The 18,400-nt window shown below is 31.6% G+C and overlaps 1 protein-coding gene across 2 annotated transcripts; it reads left to right on the top strand.

Moving 5' to 3' along the window:
- The first annotated feature begins 1,107 nt into the window (after positions 1-1,107).
- LOC139516854 (sodium/potassium-transporting ATPase subunit beta-2-like) lies at positions 1,108-7,697 on the top strand. Of its 2 annotated transcripts, XR_011663033.1 has the most exons (7): positions 1,108-1,309; positions 2,655-2,795; positions 3,333-3,443; positions 3,919-4,112; positions 4,666-4,770; positions 5,095-6,324; positions 6,602-7,697. XR_011663033.1 is itself a non-coding variant. In XM_071307205.1 (6 exons), exons 1-6 carry the CDS (start codon positions 1,162-1,164, stop codon positions 5,332-5,334), a joined length of 939 nt encoding a protein of 312 aa, XP_071163306.1. In that variant the 5' UTR covers positions 1,108-1,161; the 3' UTR covers positions 5,335-7,697. The 2 variants fall into 2 exon arrangements, 1 of the variants encoding a protein (XP_071163306.1); XM_071307205.1 differs by having other exon boundaries at positions 5,095-7,697.
- Positions 7,698-18,400: the final 10,703 nt, after the last annotated feature.

The raw sequence follows: 18,400 nt of genomic DNA, 5'->3' as shown, positions 1-18,400 counted from the left end.
TGCAAATAGAGAAAAAAATCCTGAAATTTTTTTAAATATACAAATAAACCTAAGGACATAAATCTATGGATAGATGCATAAGTGTTAATAACGTTCAGAAGTCAGCAATATTACATGCATGCATATTAATTAGAGCACTCTATAATGTGATTATAATTTGTACTCTTCTTTGTATTAAACCTACAAGCTGATCCGCATTTTAACCTGCTAGTTCAAAAGGTTTACAGGAAGACACAACATCTTAAACTCTACAGAAAGACTTTTTATCATACACGGATGTATTTTTCTGATTTTGAGACGACTAGTTGTTGCTTTTACACCTAGCTTTATGCCACGTGGCTCGCGGAGTATCATCAAATTTGTTACTTTTTAAGGCTTTGATTTTAGCAGGTCTAGATTCAAACCTACACTTTCCCGTAATCGATGGGAGCACGTTACCACGAGACCATCGAAAAGTTCTATATTAGAGGTTTATTTAATAAACTAAGTTTGTATACCCCATGTTTGCATTATCGGGGTAAGGGTCTACAAATTCTTAAGCTATTGTTACGTTTAAACGCACTGCATGTGTTTGCAGCACCTGTCCTTCAGGAACCTGTTATTCATTGGTTGTCATTTGTTGATGTGGTTCATAAGTGTTTTGTCGTTTCTTGTTTTTCATATAGATTAGACCATTAATGGTTCTCCTGTTTGAATAGTCATTCAGTTTGGGGCCCTTTATAGTTTGCTGACATCTACCATATACCGATGATTTGAGTAAATAATTACACCAGTTCCGTACTTAGAGAAACCTGGAAGCAACCAGCCTTCTGCTTAAACTGGCAAAATATTACCATATATCTCTATCTCTATTAGTCCAAATCTATTTTTTAATTTGTGAAATTTCCCACAACAGACGCGGGATTGATTATCTGTTCAATGATCTTCAATGTCTCTCTATGATAATTCATTTTTGAATTTTGATTAAGCCTTTATTTTTTTAAGAAGAATTGGTTTTTCTTAAATCTTGCCATATATGTCTGTAACATTTCCGGATTTTTATCATTTCTATTCGGTCATTGATTTTTTTTTGCACCTGTAGTCTGGTTTCTTACCTGTATGCAATTTAACTATTTTCCCTTACTCTGTGCTGGAATAGTGGAAAAAACAAATTACCTGAAAATGGCGTCGACCGTTAGCGGGAGCACAGCATTTACTACCCAAGTAGATCCAGACACAGGGACGTTCCAGCGGCGTTTAGGCGATGTATCAACTTTTTTTTATGATTCGGAGGAAGGAAAAATACTTGGCAAAACTTTTCAACAATGGAGTAAGTTTTATGGAACAAACACATATTACACACTGACAAATTATGATTCATTTCCGGATTCACCTGTTTGTTTACATTTGATTAAAATGTTATTTTTTGTTGAAATGTAGATTTTGATCATAATAAATAAATCTCATTTAATAACCACTAAAAGTCTATTGCAACAAATTTGTCTTTATATATAAAAAAGAAGATGTGGTATGATTGCCAATGAGACAACTATTCACAAAAGACCAAAATGACACAGACATTAACAACTATAGGTCACTGTACAGCCTTCAACAATGAGCAAAGCCCATACCGCATAATCAGCTATAATAGGCCCCGATAAGACAATGTAAAACAATTCAAACGAGAAAACTAACGGCCTTATTTATGTAAAAAAATGAACAAAAAAAAACCAAACAAATATGTAACACTTAAACAAACGACAACCACTGAATTACAGGCTCCTGTTTATACTCTTTAATCCAAGGTGGTATGGGTCACCGTATCAACACTGACCAACAGGTTGAGCTGAGTGACCTATATCATTCAAAACTGGTTTGGAACATTTTAAACTGACTAATGATATGCATGATATACTATGTGTGATTTAACTTACATTTTGTACCTGACTGTGTTTAACATTTCATTTTGTTTGTGTGGAAATATATACATGTATATAGTAAACATTGTAAATGATTAAAACAATACACTAATAATTACAAAGCCAATAATATATAAGAACAGAAAGAGTTGAAGAGGCCTTTGACTGATAAGGACCTAAAATAGAGCAATATCCATCTTAAGTCACCATTGTATGAAGGAGTTGAAACCTTGTATTCAAAATTTATATATTCACTATTTAAGAAAGGGTTGTTTATTACAATGTATGAATAATACATGTCAGAAAGACTACCACAGTATTGACTACTGATCTAATGATGTCCTTATGGACTCATAGTTAACCAGTAAAGGTATCACTTCAGTGATTTAAAATCATAAAAAAAACCATAAAAATTACATACATCATAAGCGCCAGCTTTAGAATGAAATACAAAATGTAAATTTAAGTGCATTGCAAAAGTAATTAACTGACAAACACTTATCTTCATATTGAGATACAATTTCTGACAACAAAAAATCCACAGCCCACAATTTTATATACTGTCACAATTTAGATTACAAAATGTTAAAAGAAATTCACATGTTTGATTACATTGTGTAAACTATCATTTGTGAGGCAGTTTATAACTTAATTTTGTTGACAATTTTTACATTTTGATTATAATTAAAAGACAGCAGATTTCATTATATGCAAGTGTCATAAAATCAATATTTCACTATTGTTTCTTTGTTTCAGTATTTGGTGCCATGTTTTACATGGCATTTTACGCTTGTATTGTTTTCTTTATGCTGGCATGCGGTGCTGTTGTCTACCAAACATTAAACTGGAATATGCCAAGACTTCAAGGGCAAGACAGTCTTCTACAGCAAAATCCATGTAAATATTGCATTTCGTTGTACATCAGTTAAGTTGGATAATTGAAGTGAATCCTTGTCATCTTATTGCCAATGTATTTTTCCTAGTGATTCATCTACCTTGTACATATTAAGATAAGTCAGATGAGACTTGGTTGTTACTTGTATTTTTGTAACCGCCAGAGAGAATCTGTGAATGTGAATTATGAAAATATAATAGAGGTACATGTATCAGAGATTTGTAACTAAGTGAGACAGCCACCCACTTAAAACAAATCACCAAAAGACATCTTTTGTTTACATTTTTTAGATATAAGTGTATCCCAATTTGTATTAGCTGGTTATATTTCAATGTCTGACACCATGTGAAAATCTATGCATTTATCATATAACTTGTATGTAGCCCCATATTGGGGGGAGGGGGTCAGCCCTTTTTGTATAAAAGATATAGCTATTAAAGATATATTAGAGAAAAATACAAAATAATATCAGGAAAAGAACACAAGTCAAACCTTACAATTAATAAAATGCATTAACAGTATTTCATTTACATTGACAGCACTAGGTTTCCGTCCTGTCCCCAGTGTTGACATGACATTAATTAGGTTCATCAAGGCAGATCCAACTTCATATTCACCTCTTACAGACAACTTAGAAGCATATTTACAATGTAAGTACTTAATTACAGATAATCAATAGTACATAAATTACTTTTGAATGAAATTTACCATGAAAAATAAACAATTTTAGCAAGACAAATAAAAATCCTACTACTGTACAACACCTTTTTGGTGAAGAGACACTCAAGAGAGTTATAAAATTTAATAGTGAGATTAACACATTTAAACATTTTAAACAAGATTTGACTCTGAATTACATTTCATGACTGTGTTAAAAAAATTCAAGTAATTTTTATTCTGTTAGAATACATGCATTACAGACTGTAAACAAAATTACAATATAAGTTTTATTCTTATAGAAAAAATGAATTACATCTTAGAACTATGGTTTAAAAAAAAATACAAGCAAGTTTTATTGTTTTATAGTACACACATGATTACATCTTATGACTTTGTTTAAAACAAAAATTGCAAATAGTTTTATTATTTAAGAGACATGTATTGAATGTTTATAACTGTTTTTAGTTTATGAAAATCAAAACCAAGTTACTGATACAGGAGTGATGGTTGATTGTAAAAGCTACAACAAAAGACGACCACAAAGAGAATGGGACAAAGCATGTAGATATGAACTTAACAATCTGGGTCCAGATTGTATTAAACAGCAAGCATTTGGAATGGATGATGGCATGCCTTGTATTCTATTAAAGTTAAACAGGGTAATTGTTAAGTATTTACTAAGTTTAGTGATATCTTAATGGTATGATATGGCTACTTATTTTAAAAATTAATTTGTTTTCATTCTGTCAAGAATATACATCATTGCTATTTTCTAAAATTTTGCTTTGAACATTTGTTTGGTTGATTTTTCATATCACTCAAGTTTTTCTCAACAATAGATTTCTCTTCAGTGATACATGTATGGAAAAATATTTAAGAAATCCTCAAAGTAAGAATAAGTATAAAAATCATCTAAAAGGGATTAAGGAAAACTTAAAGGCTTTAAAAAAAGAAGTAAATTTACGTGGTAAATAAAAAGTAAAAAATAGTTGAAGGGTTTAGATCTTTTTTTCAGGTGTCATTAGTATTAGATGTCCCGTGATGTTGCAGCAATTGTAATTGTCCCTATTTACTTGTATCTATTTCCAATATTTTTATGTAAGATGATGTTGTATTTTTGATGATGTACTTACACAAGTATGTGGTATGCACTTTCATATTATTATACCTGCAGGTAAAAAAGTAATCAAATCAATAATTTTTTTCCCTTAGGTTTTTGATTGGCACCCTGAGGATTATCACAATGAAACAGAAATTCCAGCTGAGATTCTAGATACTTATGAGCCGTACAATGTCCACCTCAAATGTTTCGGTGTGGTAAGTTATCCATTATTTTCAACATTTGGAAATTCCTTTGACAGTTAATTTTCTGATTCAAGATTGTCTATCCAGGAAGGAATCCAGGATTATTGAAAGGGGTCATAATTTCAGTGTAGTGAGGATATACAGTCTCATGTAGATTAGCCAAAATATTTTGGACAACATTATGCTAAAAATCAAACAAATCGTAAGATTTAAAAGTTTATTGTTAAGACTGATTCAGGTTTATGCTACTTTTGTTAAATATATCAAATACATATTGATAGTTAATACTTATATTTTAATCATATGATCACCTACTGCACTGGTTTATCTTTACAGACACCAGCTGATCAGGACAACATTGGCGACTTTGAATACCATCCTCCACAAGGTTTCCATTTCAAATATTTTCCATTCCGTAATCAGCAGGGATACAGATCACCTTTGGTATTTGTCCGCTTTATGAACCCGGCACCAAATATACTGATAATGGTAGAATGCAGAGCTTATGCCAAAAACATTAGACGAAATAGTGTAGAGCGAGCAGGAGTTGTCAAATTTGAATTACTTGTTGACTAAAATCATGATAGTGCAATGCAATTAAGCAATTTATAATTGCTTTATTGGGTGAAATCTTCAACATTCCATAAACTTTACTGGGATAGATACATTTTTTCAACAGAATTGTTTTGTGATATATGTTTAATAGTGTCTTCCATCTGTAATCTTGTAAGGAACATATACTTGTATTTCTCTGTGGGATTGTCTTTTGATTTTTAGATCTGGCTACCTGTTTTGGTCTTAATGGTCAATTTAAAGGCATTTCTTTTAAGTGGTGTAATGCATCAACATCAATAGCTATTGGTTTTTTTTTATTTATAAATATTTAACTTTATAATTGAACTAATTTTGATAAGAATACATGTATCTGAAGTTATTCTCAATTTTTTTTCAATTTTATTTTTTAGGTTAGGCTAGATTTATAGGGATTTCAGATTCTTATAATAATTTTTCTCAGATAGGTTATTTGAGCTATGTTCATATAATTGTTCATTCAGTAAAATATGTATTCCTCAATCATCATACAAAATACCCTCATCCCATCCTCATGATCCTGTTATCATCATTCAAATGATGGTGTTTAGTTTAATTTAATTGATACAAACAATTCTCCATGTTGTACAAATTTTCCATAAAATGTAAATAAAATAAATTTTATATGTTTCAAATGGTAGTTTTGTAAATTTTACACCAATTGTCTTTCTTTTTTATGGTTGTGTAATTAATGTTTACATATAAAAAATTCCAAGAACTATAAAGAAAAAATTAGTGAGACCTTGATCTGATATTTTTAGAAATCATTTTACGATTTTACATTAAAAAAGTTTATAAAAAAATATTTTCACTTGCAACAAGTTTTTTTTATAATTTTTACATTACACTTTTTGAAAAACATTGATGTTAAATTTTGATTTGACAGATTTTAAACATGTGTAGTGGACTGCTTCTACCTTTTATAAGATTGAATCTTGGTTCATCAACATTTTGCTTATACTTTTTTAAGTTAAGGTGGTACCTAACACTACAGGGAGATAACTCTGTAAAATCAGCTTAACATTTTAATTACGTTATGTTGTTAAGGGAATATTAAGCTTCTAAATGATCAAAATTAGTATTTGTCAAACTGCTATATAACCAGTGTAATTTTTCTGAAAAAACGGTTGGTTCAAATTATTTGAAATTTTTATATTTTTGTAAAAGGGACAAAGTATATACTTTGTCAAAATTTTATGAAATTTAAACGAGCCAAATTAATTTTAGTGAAAGTGTTGGGTACCACCTTAAGGTTAATGAATCTTAACATATACACATATTAAATATTAAATAATTCTACAATATGATTCAAGTAATGATAATAAGTCAATCTATCAGAAACTGTTTTTGCATAGCTTCTGAAGAACAGTGTACCAGTTATGGCTATCTTATTTATGCTTCATTGCCACACTTTTAAATTAATCTGCAACTTCTTCACCAACCATGTCAAAATTTTTGTCGATCACTATACATGTATATGTGTGCCATAGCGTCAATATGACAGTTCCTTTATTAAATGTTGTGAATAAAATATACATTCCATTTGTTTCTCAATTGTTGAAAACCATAAATTATAAAATTATAAGATTTATTGTTATTTATTGTAATTTTTGTTATCATGGACATAACTTATAACATGGAAGTTTATTTGACAGTCAAAATTCTATAATCTATATCAATCATGGTAATAACCTAAGAACTGCCTTATATATTGTGTCTTTATTTTGATAAAACTGATGTAGATTTTTATGTCGATATTTTTTAGATTTAAATGTTTTTATAGATATTTATCAGAGTTTAAAGAAAATGATCAATTTAGTATTTGCCTTTCAACAATTATTCAATAACACCATGTAGTGTGAAAAAAATACTGGTATATAATGTCCATGAAAATTTGATATCTTTAATTCTGACAAGGTAGTGCTAGAGAAGGACAAGTTTTAGACAAAAGTAGTCAAGATCTTATCTATTTTTGGTTTATAATGACTACACTTGTGTCTGTTCTAAGTAAATTAATACTAATATACTATACAATAATCATCATCCTTAGTACAAAAGAGAAAACAACATTACATATGTTTTTTTGTTGGAAAATAATCAGAATAATGAGAGTATCCATTTCTATTGTGTTGATATTCATCAGAACAGAGAAAGTGTTGATACACTTACAAATTTGTTTACCTCTTACAAAACTAGGAACAGGTAATTGTACATAATTTTGAACTTCATAACTTGTATATAGCATATTTCATTAATGTATATTAATCAAATCAAATACAGCCAAGTAAAAGAATTTTTCATAGAAATTATATTTTATTACAATATGTAAATAAAATCACTTATCAGTATGAGTTGTTATTGATTTGTTTCCATAGGAAATCTAAATGAAAATAAAAAATGTTTAAAGAATGTTTAGTCTAGATTTACCCTAGTTTTTTAGCTCAAAGGAGTAGGTTCAGTAAGAGCCCTTTTTGGCCCCAAAATATGGCAGTTTTAGAAAATTGTGAAAATGTAATCATTTAGCTATATTTTGGAAAGTAAAATGCTTCTGCTACATAAATATGAGCTGTTTTTGACAATACAATTCACAAATATCGCGTTCTAGCATCATTAAGACATGCTAAATTACTGAAATCTTCAAAGTTTTTGCATTTTGGTTAATTTTAAGACGGTTTTCGTCTAAAATGAAAGTGGCCGCATTCGTGTTCATTCATAATATTGAAATGTAAGTTGTATTTGATGATAATACAAAACATATATAAAGGTTAAGGATGAACACGGATGCGGCCACTTTCATTTTTGACAAAAACTATCTGAAAAGTGACGTTTTTTGGCATATTTCATAGATTTTTCATATCTAAGCTTTAATCAGAGGGTTTTTAATGACTAAATCAGTTAAAATCTTTCGCATAAACTAATCGAATCAATTGAAATAGACACTTAAGTGTTTAAAAAGTGTCCAAAAACTTTCGTTAGATGAACCTGAAATTTGAGGCAAAAATTGGCCCTTACCGGACCTACTCCTTTATCAAAGGTTCCAGCTTAACTTTTTTATTATTTTTTTCTGAATCCTATATTATCAGTATCTCTTAATCTAATACCATTATTTATAAAGAGACTTGACCACTAGATCTAATTTGAGTTCGTTCTGTTTGTTAAAAGTTTTAAATGAAAGATCAGATCTCAGAAAAGCACAAAATGCAGGTCTTTTTGGCCCTTTACAAGGATTCATCATTAGTTGCAGATAAGATGACATGAAACTTGTCTATTATAGCACATAGTTTCCAGTTGAACCTAAGAGAGTAATTTTTACTAGTATGAGAACATTTACAACAGATAAATCGAAAATCCCTTTGAAATAATGTTCCTTTTTTATTAGCTCACCTGGCCCGAAGGGCCAAGTGAGCTTTTCTCATCACTTGGCGTCCGTCGTCGTCCGGCGTCCGTCGTCGTCCGGCGTCCGTCGTCGTTAACTTTTACAAAAATCTTCTCCTCTGAAACTACTGGGCCAAATTTAACCAAACTTGGCCACAATCATCATTGGGGTATCTAGTTTAAAAAATGTGTTCGGTTACCCGGCCAACCAACCAAGATGGCCGCCATGGCTAAAAATAGAACATAGGGGTCAAATGCAGTTTTTGGCTTATAACTCTGAAACCGAAGCATTTAGAGCAAATCTGACATGGGGTTAAATTATTTATCAAGTCAAGATCTATCTGCCTTAAAATTTTCAGACGAATCGGACAACCGGTTGTTGGGTTGCTGCCCCTGAATTGGCAATTTTAAGGAAATTTTGCCGTTATATGGTTATTGTCTTGAATATTATTATAGATAGAGATAAACTGTAAACAGCAATAATGTTCAGTAAAGTAAGATCTACAAATAAGTCAACATGACCGAAATGGTCAGTTGACCCATATAGGAGTTATTGCCCTTTATAGTCAATTTTTAACCATTTTTCGTAAATCTTAGTAATCTTTTACAAAAATTTTCTCCTCTGAAACCACTGGGGCAAATTTATCCAAACTTGGCCACAATTATCTTTGGGGTATCTAGTTTAAAAAATGTGTCCAGGGACCAGGCCAACCAACCAAGATGGCCGCCATGGCTAAAAATGGAACATAGGGGTAAAATGCAGTTTTTGGCTTATAACTCTGAAACCGAAGCATTTAGAGCAAATCTGACTATTAGAAAATTGTTTATCAGGTCAAGATCTATCTACCCTGAAATTTTCAGATGAATCTGACAACCTGTTGTTGGGTTGCTGCCCCTGAATTGGTAATTTTAAGGAAATTTTACTGTTTTTGGTTATTATCTTGAAAATTATTATAGATAGAAATAAACTGTAAACAGCAATAATGTTCAGCAAAGTAAGATTTACAAATAAGTCAACATGACCGAAATGGTCAGTTGACCCATATAGGAGTTATTGCCCTTTATAGTCAATTTTTAACCATTTTTCGTAAATCTTAGTAATCTTTTACAAAAATCTTCTCCTCTGAAACTACTGGGCCAAATTAATCCAAACTTATCCACAATCATCTTTTGGGTATCTAAAATGTGTCCGATGACCTGGCCATCCAACCAAGATGGCCGCCATGGCTAAAATAGAAGATAGGGGTAAAATGCAGTTTTTGGCTTATAACTCAAAAACCAAAGCCTTTAGAGCAAATCTGACAGGGGGATAAATTGTTTATCAGGTCAAGATCTATCTGCCCTGAAATTTTCAGATAAATCGGACAACCCGTTGTTGGGTTCCTGCCCCTGAATTGGTAATTTTAAGGAAATTTTACTGTTTTTGGTTATTATCTTGAAAATTATTATAGATAGAAATAAACTGTAAACAGCAATAATGTTCAGCAAAGTAAGATTTACAAATAAGTCAACATGACCGAAATGGTCAATTGACCCCCTAAGGAGTTATTGTCCTTTATAGTCAATTTTCAACAATTTTTATAAAATTTGTAAATTTTTACTAACATTTTCCACTGAAACTACTGGGCCAAGTTCATTATAGATAGAGATAATTGTAAGCTGCAAGGATGTTCAGTAAAGTAAGATGTACAAACACATCACCATCACCAAAATACAATTTTGTCATGAATCCATCTGCTTCCTTTGTTTAATAGTCACATAGACCAAGGTGAGCGACACAGGCTCTTTAGAGCCTCTAGTTTGATTTGATAAAAATTAGGGTTGATAAATAGCAGTTCTAGATTGTTTTCTTCAATTTTATAATTTATTTAATTCACTGGAAGACTATCTACAAGAGAGTCCTGCTTTGTGCAGAACAGTACAACATGATGACACTAAAGTTCCTTTAAAAGCTATTTAAAATCACAACCTTTTTAAATGACTCAATGGACACATGTTCTCATGTAATCTGTTACCAGATTAACTAGCGTAAAAATTAAAATTTCAAATCAGCATGTTGGTTTAGATCCTTCAATTTACATTAACATGTGATTGTCCTGAATATGTATGTAATACTTGTTGCTGGACATTTAGCCACCATTAATCAATCAAATCACGAACTGAACCTTAATGGACTCATGGTAATGTGTTGGCCTTTAGGGAATGGGTACAATCCTAGGATGTGTCAAACTAAAAACTAGTATTGGTATTTTTTTGCCACATTTTAAAGCATGCAACATTTAAGGGTTAGGAAAATCTGTCTGTGTAGGATGACCAGTCTAAATGTTTACTTTTATGTTGAAGAGTGACCCAACATCTTGGTCAGTTTATTTTCTTGGATGTAATATTTTGATCCTTGATATATTTGAAATATTTGCCAATGGACATTCAGTACCCAATGGTGAAAAACGAGAAGAGAAGAGGTGATGCATGTGCAAAACACTGCAAATTAGCTCAGTTTCACTAAACAGCATCATACAATAAGAAAAGCAATGGACATGTGACAATTGGGTGTCCCAGATATTCCACAGAAGTTATATTGTTGACAACATGTTTTTTATGCAGTTCAGCAATGTTGTTCAACTGTTTACAATACAATCTGATTAAGACCCATCTTTAAACCTGTGACTACTGAAAGGCAGTATCTATTGTTTGTGTAGTGAAAACTAAAATGATAAAATAGAGTCAACCTCTGCTTCTTTTGTGTTAAAGTATTGGATGAAATGGGCTTCCTAATAATACAGGAAAATATTTGCAAGGAGTGGCACACAAATCCACCAAAATCGACAAGACTGTGAAGTATAATAAAGTTTAACTCATAAACAATGTTTTTTAATAAACTTTTAACTGAATTGTGTATTGGAAACCAAAACTTCATGCAGCTCCGTACAAACAATAGCACATTACCGGCGGCTCATCTATATGTTAATACTGTGATCAGATTTAGATTTTTTAGAATATTACATCATATAGTGTTCTTTATTACAAATCATTTGATAATACACAACATAATTGAGAATCGAAATGTGGAATGTGTCAAAGAGACAACAACCAGACCAAAGAGAGGAAAACAAGTATTGAAAATTTTACATATACAACTGTAGTATAAAAAACCGTAATACAATTGTTCGCATAAGTTTAACATTTTTTTTCTTATTTCTTATACAGCTCTAATAAATTTGTAAAAATAATTACATTCAATAACATATTGGAAAAAAAACCTATAGATCTTCATCTGTAAGACTAGATGTCAAAAAACTATGTCTTCATTCCAGTACATATTTAAGAACTTGCAGCTGCTATACTCAGACTTCGAAAAAATAAAAATCATTGGTGTCTGATAAAAAAAATAACGAGTCTTAGGTTTTTGTCAAAGAACGTGTCGCCTTTTTCTCTCAAAATGTTCAACAGAAAGTGCCATTACCTATAATATATAATCATTCAATGTCTATTTTCTCAAATAACACAAGATGGTCTGCAGTTGTAGATTCTCGGCGCTGAAATTGTGTTTTTTTCCCTTACAGTTTTCCCTTTGTCTGTTTTTGTGCTATTTAAGTTTTTTTTTACCGGTAGTTAGTTGCATGTGTTGTATATGTTGATACAGTTTTGGCTGCTGGATCCCAATTATTGTCACATTGACATATTATGAAAATAAGAAGAAGCGGTATGATTGACATGCAATGAGACAACTCTCCACTAAAGACCAAATGACATCTATAATACTAAAATTACGAGGTCCAATTTGTCAGCCGTCATCACGTAAAACCGATGAATCAAAGCCGAAATTAACTTTATATATAACTAATATAGTACAATGGTGTTGATTAAAAATTACACCACTCTAGGTCCATTTGTTTTCCACGTAATTAATATTGCCTATAATTAAGAAGTTCCGGATCGAGTCCGACACCGAAACCAATAGTTGAATATACTATTGGTATCGGTATCGGATTCGACCCGGAACTTGTTAATTATTGGCAATATTAATTATGTGGAAAACAAAAGGGTCTGGAGTGGTGTAATTTTTAATCTACACCATTGTCCTATATTAGTTATATATAGAGTTGAATTCTTTGATGTTTGATTACTTGATTACCTCCCTTACACTGCTTAAAAATTATGTTTTTTAAAGGAAGTGATAATTGTCTTGAGATGTGTAGCTGTAATTTTATTTTCAGAAGTTACTGTTAATTGATAATAATAATTAAATAATAATAATAATAATATCTTTTTTAAAGAGAGTAACTCATTTGGATTAAACCAATTTTCAATAAGGCTCTCTACATACAATGTTAAGAATATGAATAAAACATAATTAATCTACTATTACACACATGTAAACAATAGACGTATATAAAGTAATATAACAACAACAACAAAACACCTAAAAAAGGCTATGGTATACATTGTGGCTTAACTTATAAATTTAACACTTTTTAGAATAAAATGACCTGTATAAGAGTTTTTGAATGCAGATATACTTTTTGATTTTTTAATTTCACTGGACAGTGAATTCCACACTTTTGGACCACTAAAAGAAAAACTTGATTTGTATAATTCTGTATTTGATTTAGGGACAATAAAATTTTCCGATGATGAAAGTCGAGTATTGTACGATTGTTTACTACTTGTAGGCACAATAGAATGAAATTCAAAACAGTGTAGCTGTGGTCATTGATTGACACATTAAATTCATCCACTGACTGGGACAATTTACGTGAACGTTTGTCTGTAACGACCACTGTTCACGACGTACAGGTCTAAGATAGACATTTAAACTGTGGGGTCACCGAAGGTTTCTTAACGCCTTTAAATATAAAATAATTCGAAAAATTAATCAGGAATAACCTTTATGTTTTGATTTATATAATTGATATAAATCAAAACATCGTGTTATTTCTGATTAATTTTTCGAATTACTTTATTAAGGTGTTGAGAACCTTTGGTGACCCCATAGTTTAAGTGTCTTTAAAAAGTACATAGTGAGCAGTGGTCGTTATATACAAACGTTCACCTAAATTGTCCCAGTCAATGGATGAATTTAATATGTCAATCAATGGCCACAGCCACACTGTTTTGAATTTCATTCTAAGATTGAATAAATATTTTGGTGTTTTGATTTATACATTAATAATGATTTGTGGTTAAATATTCTCTTAGTAACAGGAATAATTCCAGATTCCTTAAATAGTTCAATAGATGGTTTACGATATTCGTGTTCGTTTTAAATAATTCTAGCTGCCCTTTTTCAATTTTAGTAAACTGTCAACTAAAAACTTGTTACAGTTTCCCCATACTGAACAACAGTAATCCAAATGTGGAAGAATATACGCATTGTAAAATAGAATTCGTGCATTGTGATTCAACTATTTCTTGATTCTTTTTAATAAAGCTAATTATGAATTAACTTTTTTGATATATGATTAATTTGATCATACAAAGAAAGAGTTTTGTCAACAAAAATACCCAGGACTTTTTCACAGTCACTTTCATTAATCTTTTGGCCATTAATGGATACATTTAATGTGTCATTACACATCACAGACAGTTTTTGTTTTGAACCTATACACATGATTGTCTAAGTTTTTGACACATTAACTAACATTTTGTTTTCATGAACCCATTGACAAATATTTTCTAATACAAAAAAATTGAGTGTCTGACTTATATACCTTTTGTCTTTTCCAATTACAGAAATAGTGCTATCATCAGCAAAAAAATCAGGATTATGATTAGGATTACACAAAGGCAAATCATTAATAAATATTAAGAATGATATAGGACCTAAAACGGACCGTTGAGGTACACCTGCTTTTAATGTATCGGTAGATACATCTTAAAAGTATTTGAAATTGATACGACTTGATGTCTATCAGCTAAATACGAAGTAAACCAATGAATTGAATTATAAGAATATTTATATATTTTTGTAATTTTTTAAGGAGCAGTTTGTGATTTAGAAGATCAAAAGCTTTACACAGATCTAAAAATACTGCCCCTACTGAATTTCCTTCATCAACGGCTTTTAACCATTTATCTAACAAAGAAGTCATAGCAGTTTGACAGTAATGGTTTGCACGAAAGCCTGATCGCATGACATACAATAGATTATATTTGTTTAGAAAATTCATCAAATGAGTTCTTACGTGTCGCTCAAGGATCTTAGATAGTAATGGTAAAATTGCAATAGGTCTGTAGTTAAAAACATCATTTTTTGAACCTTGATTTTTAAATACTGGTAGAACTTTAGCCAGTTTAAATAACGATGGGTATACTGATTTTCTGATGCTTAAATTAAAAATGTGGCATAATGGAACTGAAATTAGATGTGATGACATTTTTAAAAACTTTGCACTGATATTATCAAGACCTGTTGCTTTTTTCTCATCAAGTGTGATTAATTGATGGAGAACAAATTCATTAGTTATTTGTGGTATGGTAAAAAAAACATTTTCTGGTACACGACATGAAATATAATTATCAAGTTTTCCAGAACAACTGGTGCTTGGGTTTGAATTAAGATTAACATTTTCAGTAATATTTGTAAAATAATTATTGAAAGTATCAGCAATGCTTTTAGGGTCTGTAATTGGTTTATTGCTACAGTCATTTAATTAAGATTGCATGGTCATGATGATTTTCACTACCATTTACATTATGCAAGTGTTTCCATAATTTGCTGCTATTTCCTTTTTTTGTTGTTCTAATACTTCAGTATAAAAATTTTGTTTTGAATTTTCTATGAGGTATTTAACCTTGTTTCTCCAAAATTTATAGTTATATGTGTCTTTTTTCTTATGATAATAATCACATTTTTCATGCCCTCCTTAATTTCATCATTTATCCACTGATTTTGATATACATGTTTAACTCGCTTTTTAATGAGAGGAGCATGGTGATTCAACACTTCATCAGGATCATCAATTTCTAGTATAATGTCAAAGGGACACTAAGATAAATGGTGAATAAAATCAGTCTCGTTGAAATATTTTGTAGATCTTTAAGTTATATAATCATGAATTTGCTTTTTCGTTTTGAACCCTCTTTTATGAGAAATACATACTGGATAGTGATCACTGATTGAATATTTTGGAACTGCAATATAATTAATATTTTCTGGCAGATTACAATACACTTGGTCAATTAAAGTAGATGAAGTGTTGGTTACTCTGGTAGGTTCTGTAACCATTTGACTCATGTTGAAAATATTTTTGATGTGTGACCACTTAGCATGTTTTTTACTTGACATTATATCAATATTAAAATCTCCCATAATAATAGTTTCCTTTTCTTCAGTGTCATCTTTTATCATCATGGTTTCAAACTTAGTATTAAACCCAGTCAGCATTATTGTTAGGTGGTCTATATACATAACCTAGTAAAATAGGCTTTTGATGAATATGAATAACTTCTATCCACATTGACTCAATTTCTAGCATTTCCAAATCGTCCCTTCTAAGCGTATTTAACTAAAAGCATAACATTTTTGTCCGGTACTCTAGTTTACTGCCTAAATTCTTCTAGCAAATTAAGATTTGACTGGTTCTTCAGTGTGTCCATCGCCGTCTATGTCGATCTGATATTAATCTTAACCATGGGGGTAAAATAAATTCAGAAATTAAAACGAATTTTTCTTCAAATTTTTTTTTTTGAGGGGATTTATATTCCGAACAGCGTAGTGTATGTATTGCTCAAAAGCACAAAAAAATAATTTTAAGTTCATTAGACCACATTCATTCTATGTGAGAAACCTTTGCTGTGTCAATTATTTAATCACAATCCAAATTCAGAGCTGTATCAAGCTTGAATGTTGTGTCCATACTTGCCCCAACTGTTCAGGGTTCGACCTCTGCGGACGCCGGTCGTATAAAGCTGCGCCCTCTGAGCATCTGGTTGTTTTTGTTTTGTTTTTATTGGAAAACCCAATGAATATCTCTAGTGAATCAGACAGTGTGCCACGGTGGGAAAAAATTGGTTGAATATTTAGGGGATCACTGAGCATGGCTGGAGCGAAACCCCTCGATTATAGGCAGTCAGTGCCCCCTACCGCCTTTATGAACATTTTTGTATCCGCCACTGAAAGCTCAGTTAAGGTTTCCCGAATATTTACAAAATGGTTTCCGAGATTTATCCTATCTGGTTAAATAAACTGCCGCTGAACATTTCAACTCGAATTAAACTGAGAAACAATCGAAATGTATCAGTCTGTATTTCATAAAATTAAGGGGCTGCAAAAATGTATGCGAAATGCAGTTCACTGTTATACAAAAAAACAGAGACATATAGTCATGCCGGGTCATGTTTCAATGACAATCAAAGACATTATATGCTTTTGATAAACTAAAAGCCTACCATTTTTGTCCGGTACTCTTTACTGCCTAAATTCTTCTAGCAAATTAAGATTTGACTGGTTCTTCAGTGTGTCCATCGCCGTCTATGTCGATCTGATATTAATCTTAACCATGGGGGTAAAATAAATTCAGAAATTAAAACGAATTTTTCTTCAAATTTTTTTTTTTGAGGGGATTTATATTCCGAACAGCGTAGTGTATGTATTGCTCAAAAGCACAAAAAAATAATTTTAAGTTCATTAGACCACATTCATTCTATGTGAGAAACCTTTGCTGTGTCAATTATTTAATCACAATCCAAATTCAGAGCTGTATCAAGCTTGAATGTTGTGTCCATACTTGCCCCAACTGTTCAGGGTTCGACCTCTGCGGACGCCGGTCGTATAAAGCTGCGCCCTCTGAGCATCTGGTTGTTTTTGTTTTGTTTTTATTGGAAAACCCAATGAATATCTCTAGTGAATCAGACAGTGTGCCACGGTGGGAAAAAATTGGTTGAATATTTAGGGGATCACTGAGCATGGCTGGAGCGAAACCCCTCGATTATAGGCAGTCAGTGCCCCCTACCGCCTTTATGAACATTTTTGTATCCGCCACTGAAAGCTCAGTTAAGGTTTCCCGAATATTTACAAAATGGTTTCCGAGATTTATCCTATCTGGTTAAATAAACTGCCGCTGAACATTTCAACTCGAATTAAACTGAGAAACAATCGAAATGTATCAGTCTGTATTTCATAAAATTAAGGGGCTGCAAAAATGTATGCGAAATGCAGTTCACTGTTATACAAAAAAACAGAGACATATAGTCATGCCGGGTCATGTTTCAATGACAATCAAAGACATTATATGCTTTTGATAAACTAAAAGCCTACCATTTTTGTCCGGTACTCTTTACTGCCTAAATTCTTCTAGCAAATTAAGATTTGACTGGTTCTTCAGTGTGTCCATCGCCGTCTATGTCAACCTGACAAGAGTGTTGATCATAACAGAGGCGGATTTAGGGAGGGGGCAGGGGGCCCGGGCCCCCCTTTTTGGGAAGAAAATTGGTTGCTTATATGGGGAATCACTGAAGCGTGACTGGAGCGGGCCCCCTCTTAGGCAGTCAGTGGGTCCCCACTTATGAAAATTTCTGGATCCGCCACTGCATAAACCTTCAGTATTCATAACAAAAACTAAAACAATTCCATTTCTAGTTTATAATGGTCGAACTTTTTAACATCATTAAGCTTAATATGATACACCAGTTAGACTTTAAAAAGAAATAACATCATATGCGAAAATAGTTCGTT

This window comes from Mytilus edulis, chromosome 3, assembly GCF_963676685.1.
Source record: "Mytilus edulis chromosome 3, xbMytEdul2.2, whole genome shotgun sequence".
In the NCBI taxonomy this organism is placed as follows: domain Eukaryota; kingdom Metazoa; phylum Mollusca; class Bivalvia; order Mytilida; family Mytilidae; genus Mytilus; species Mytilus edulis.
This window is presented reverse-complemented; position numbering and strand designations above follow the sequence as displayed.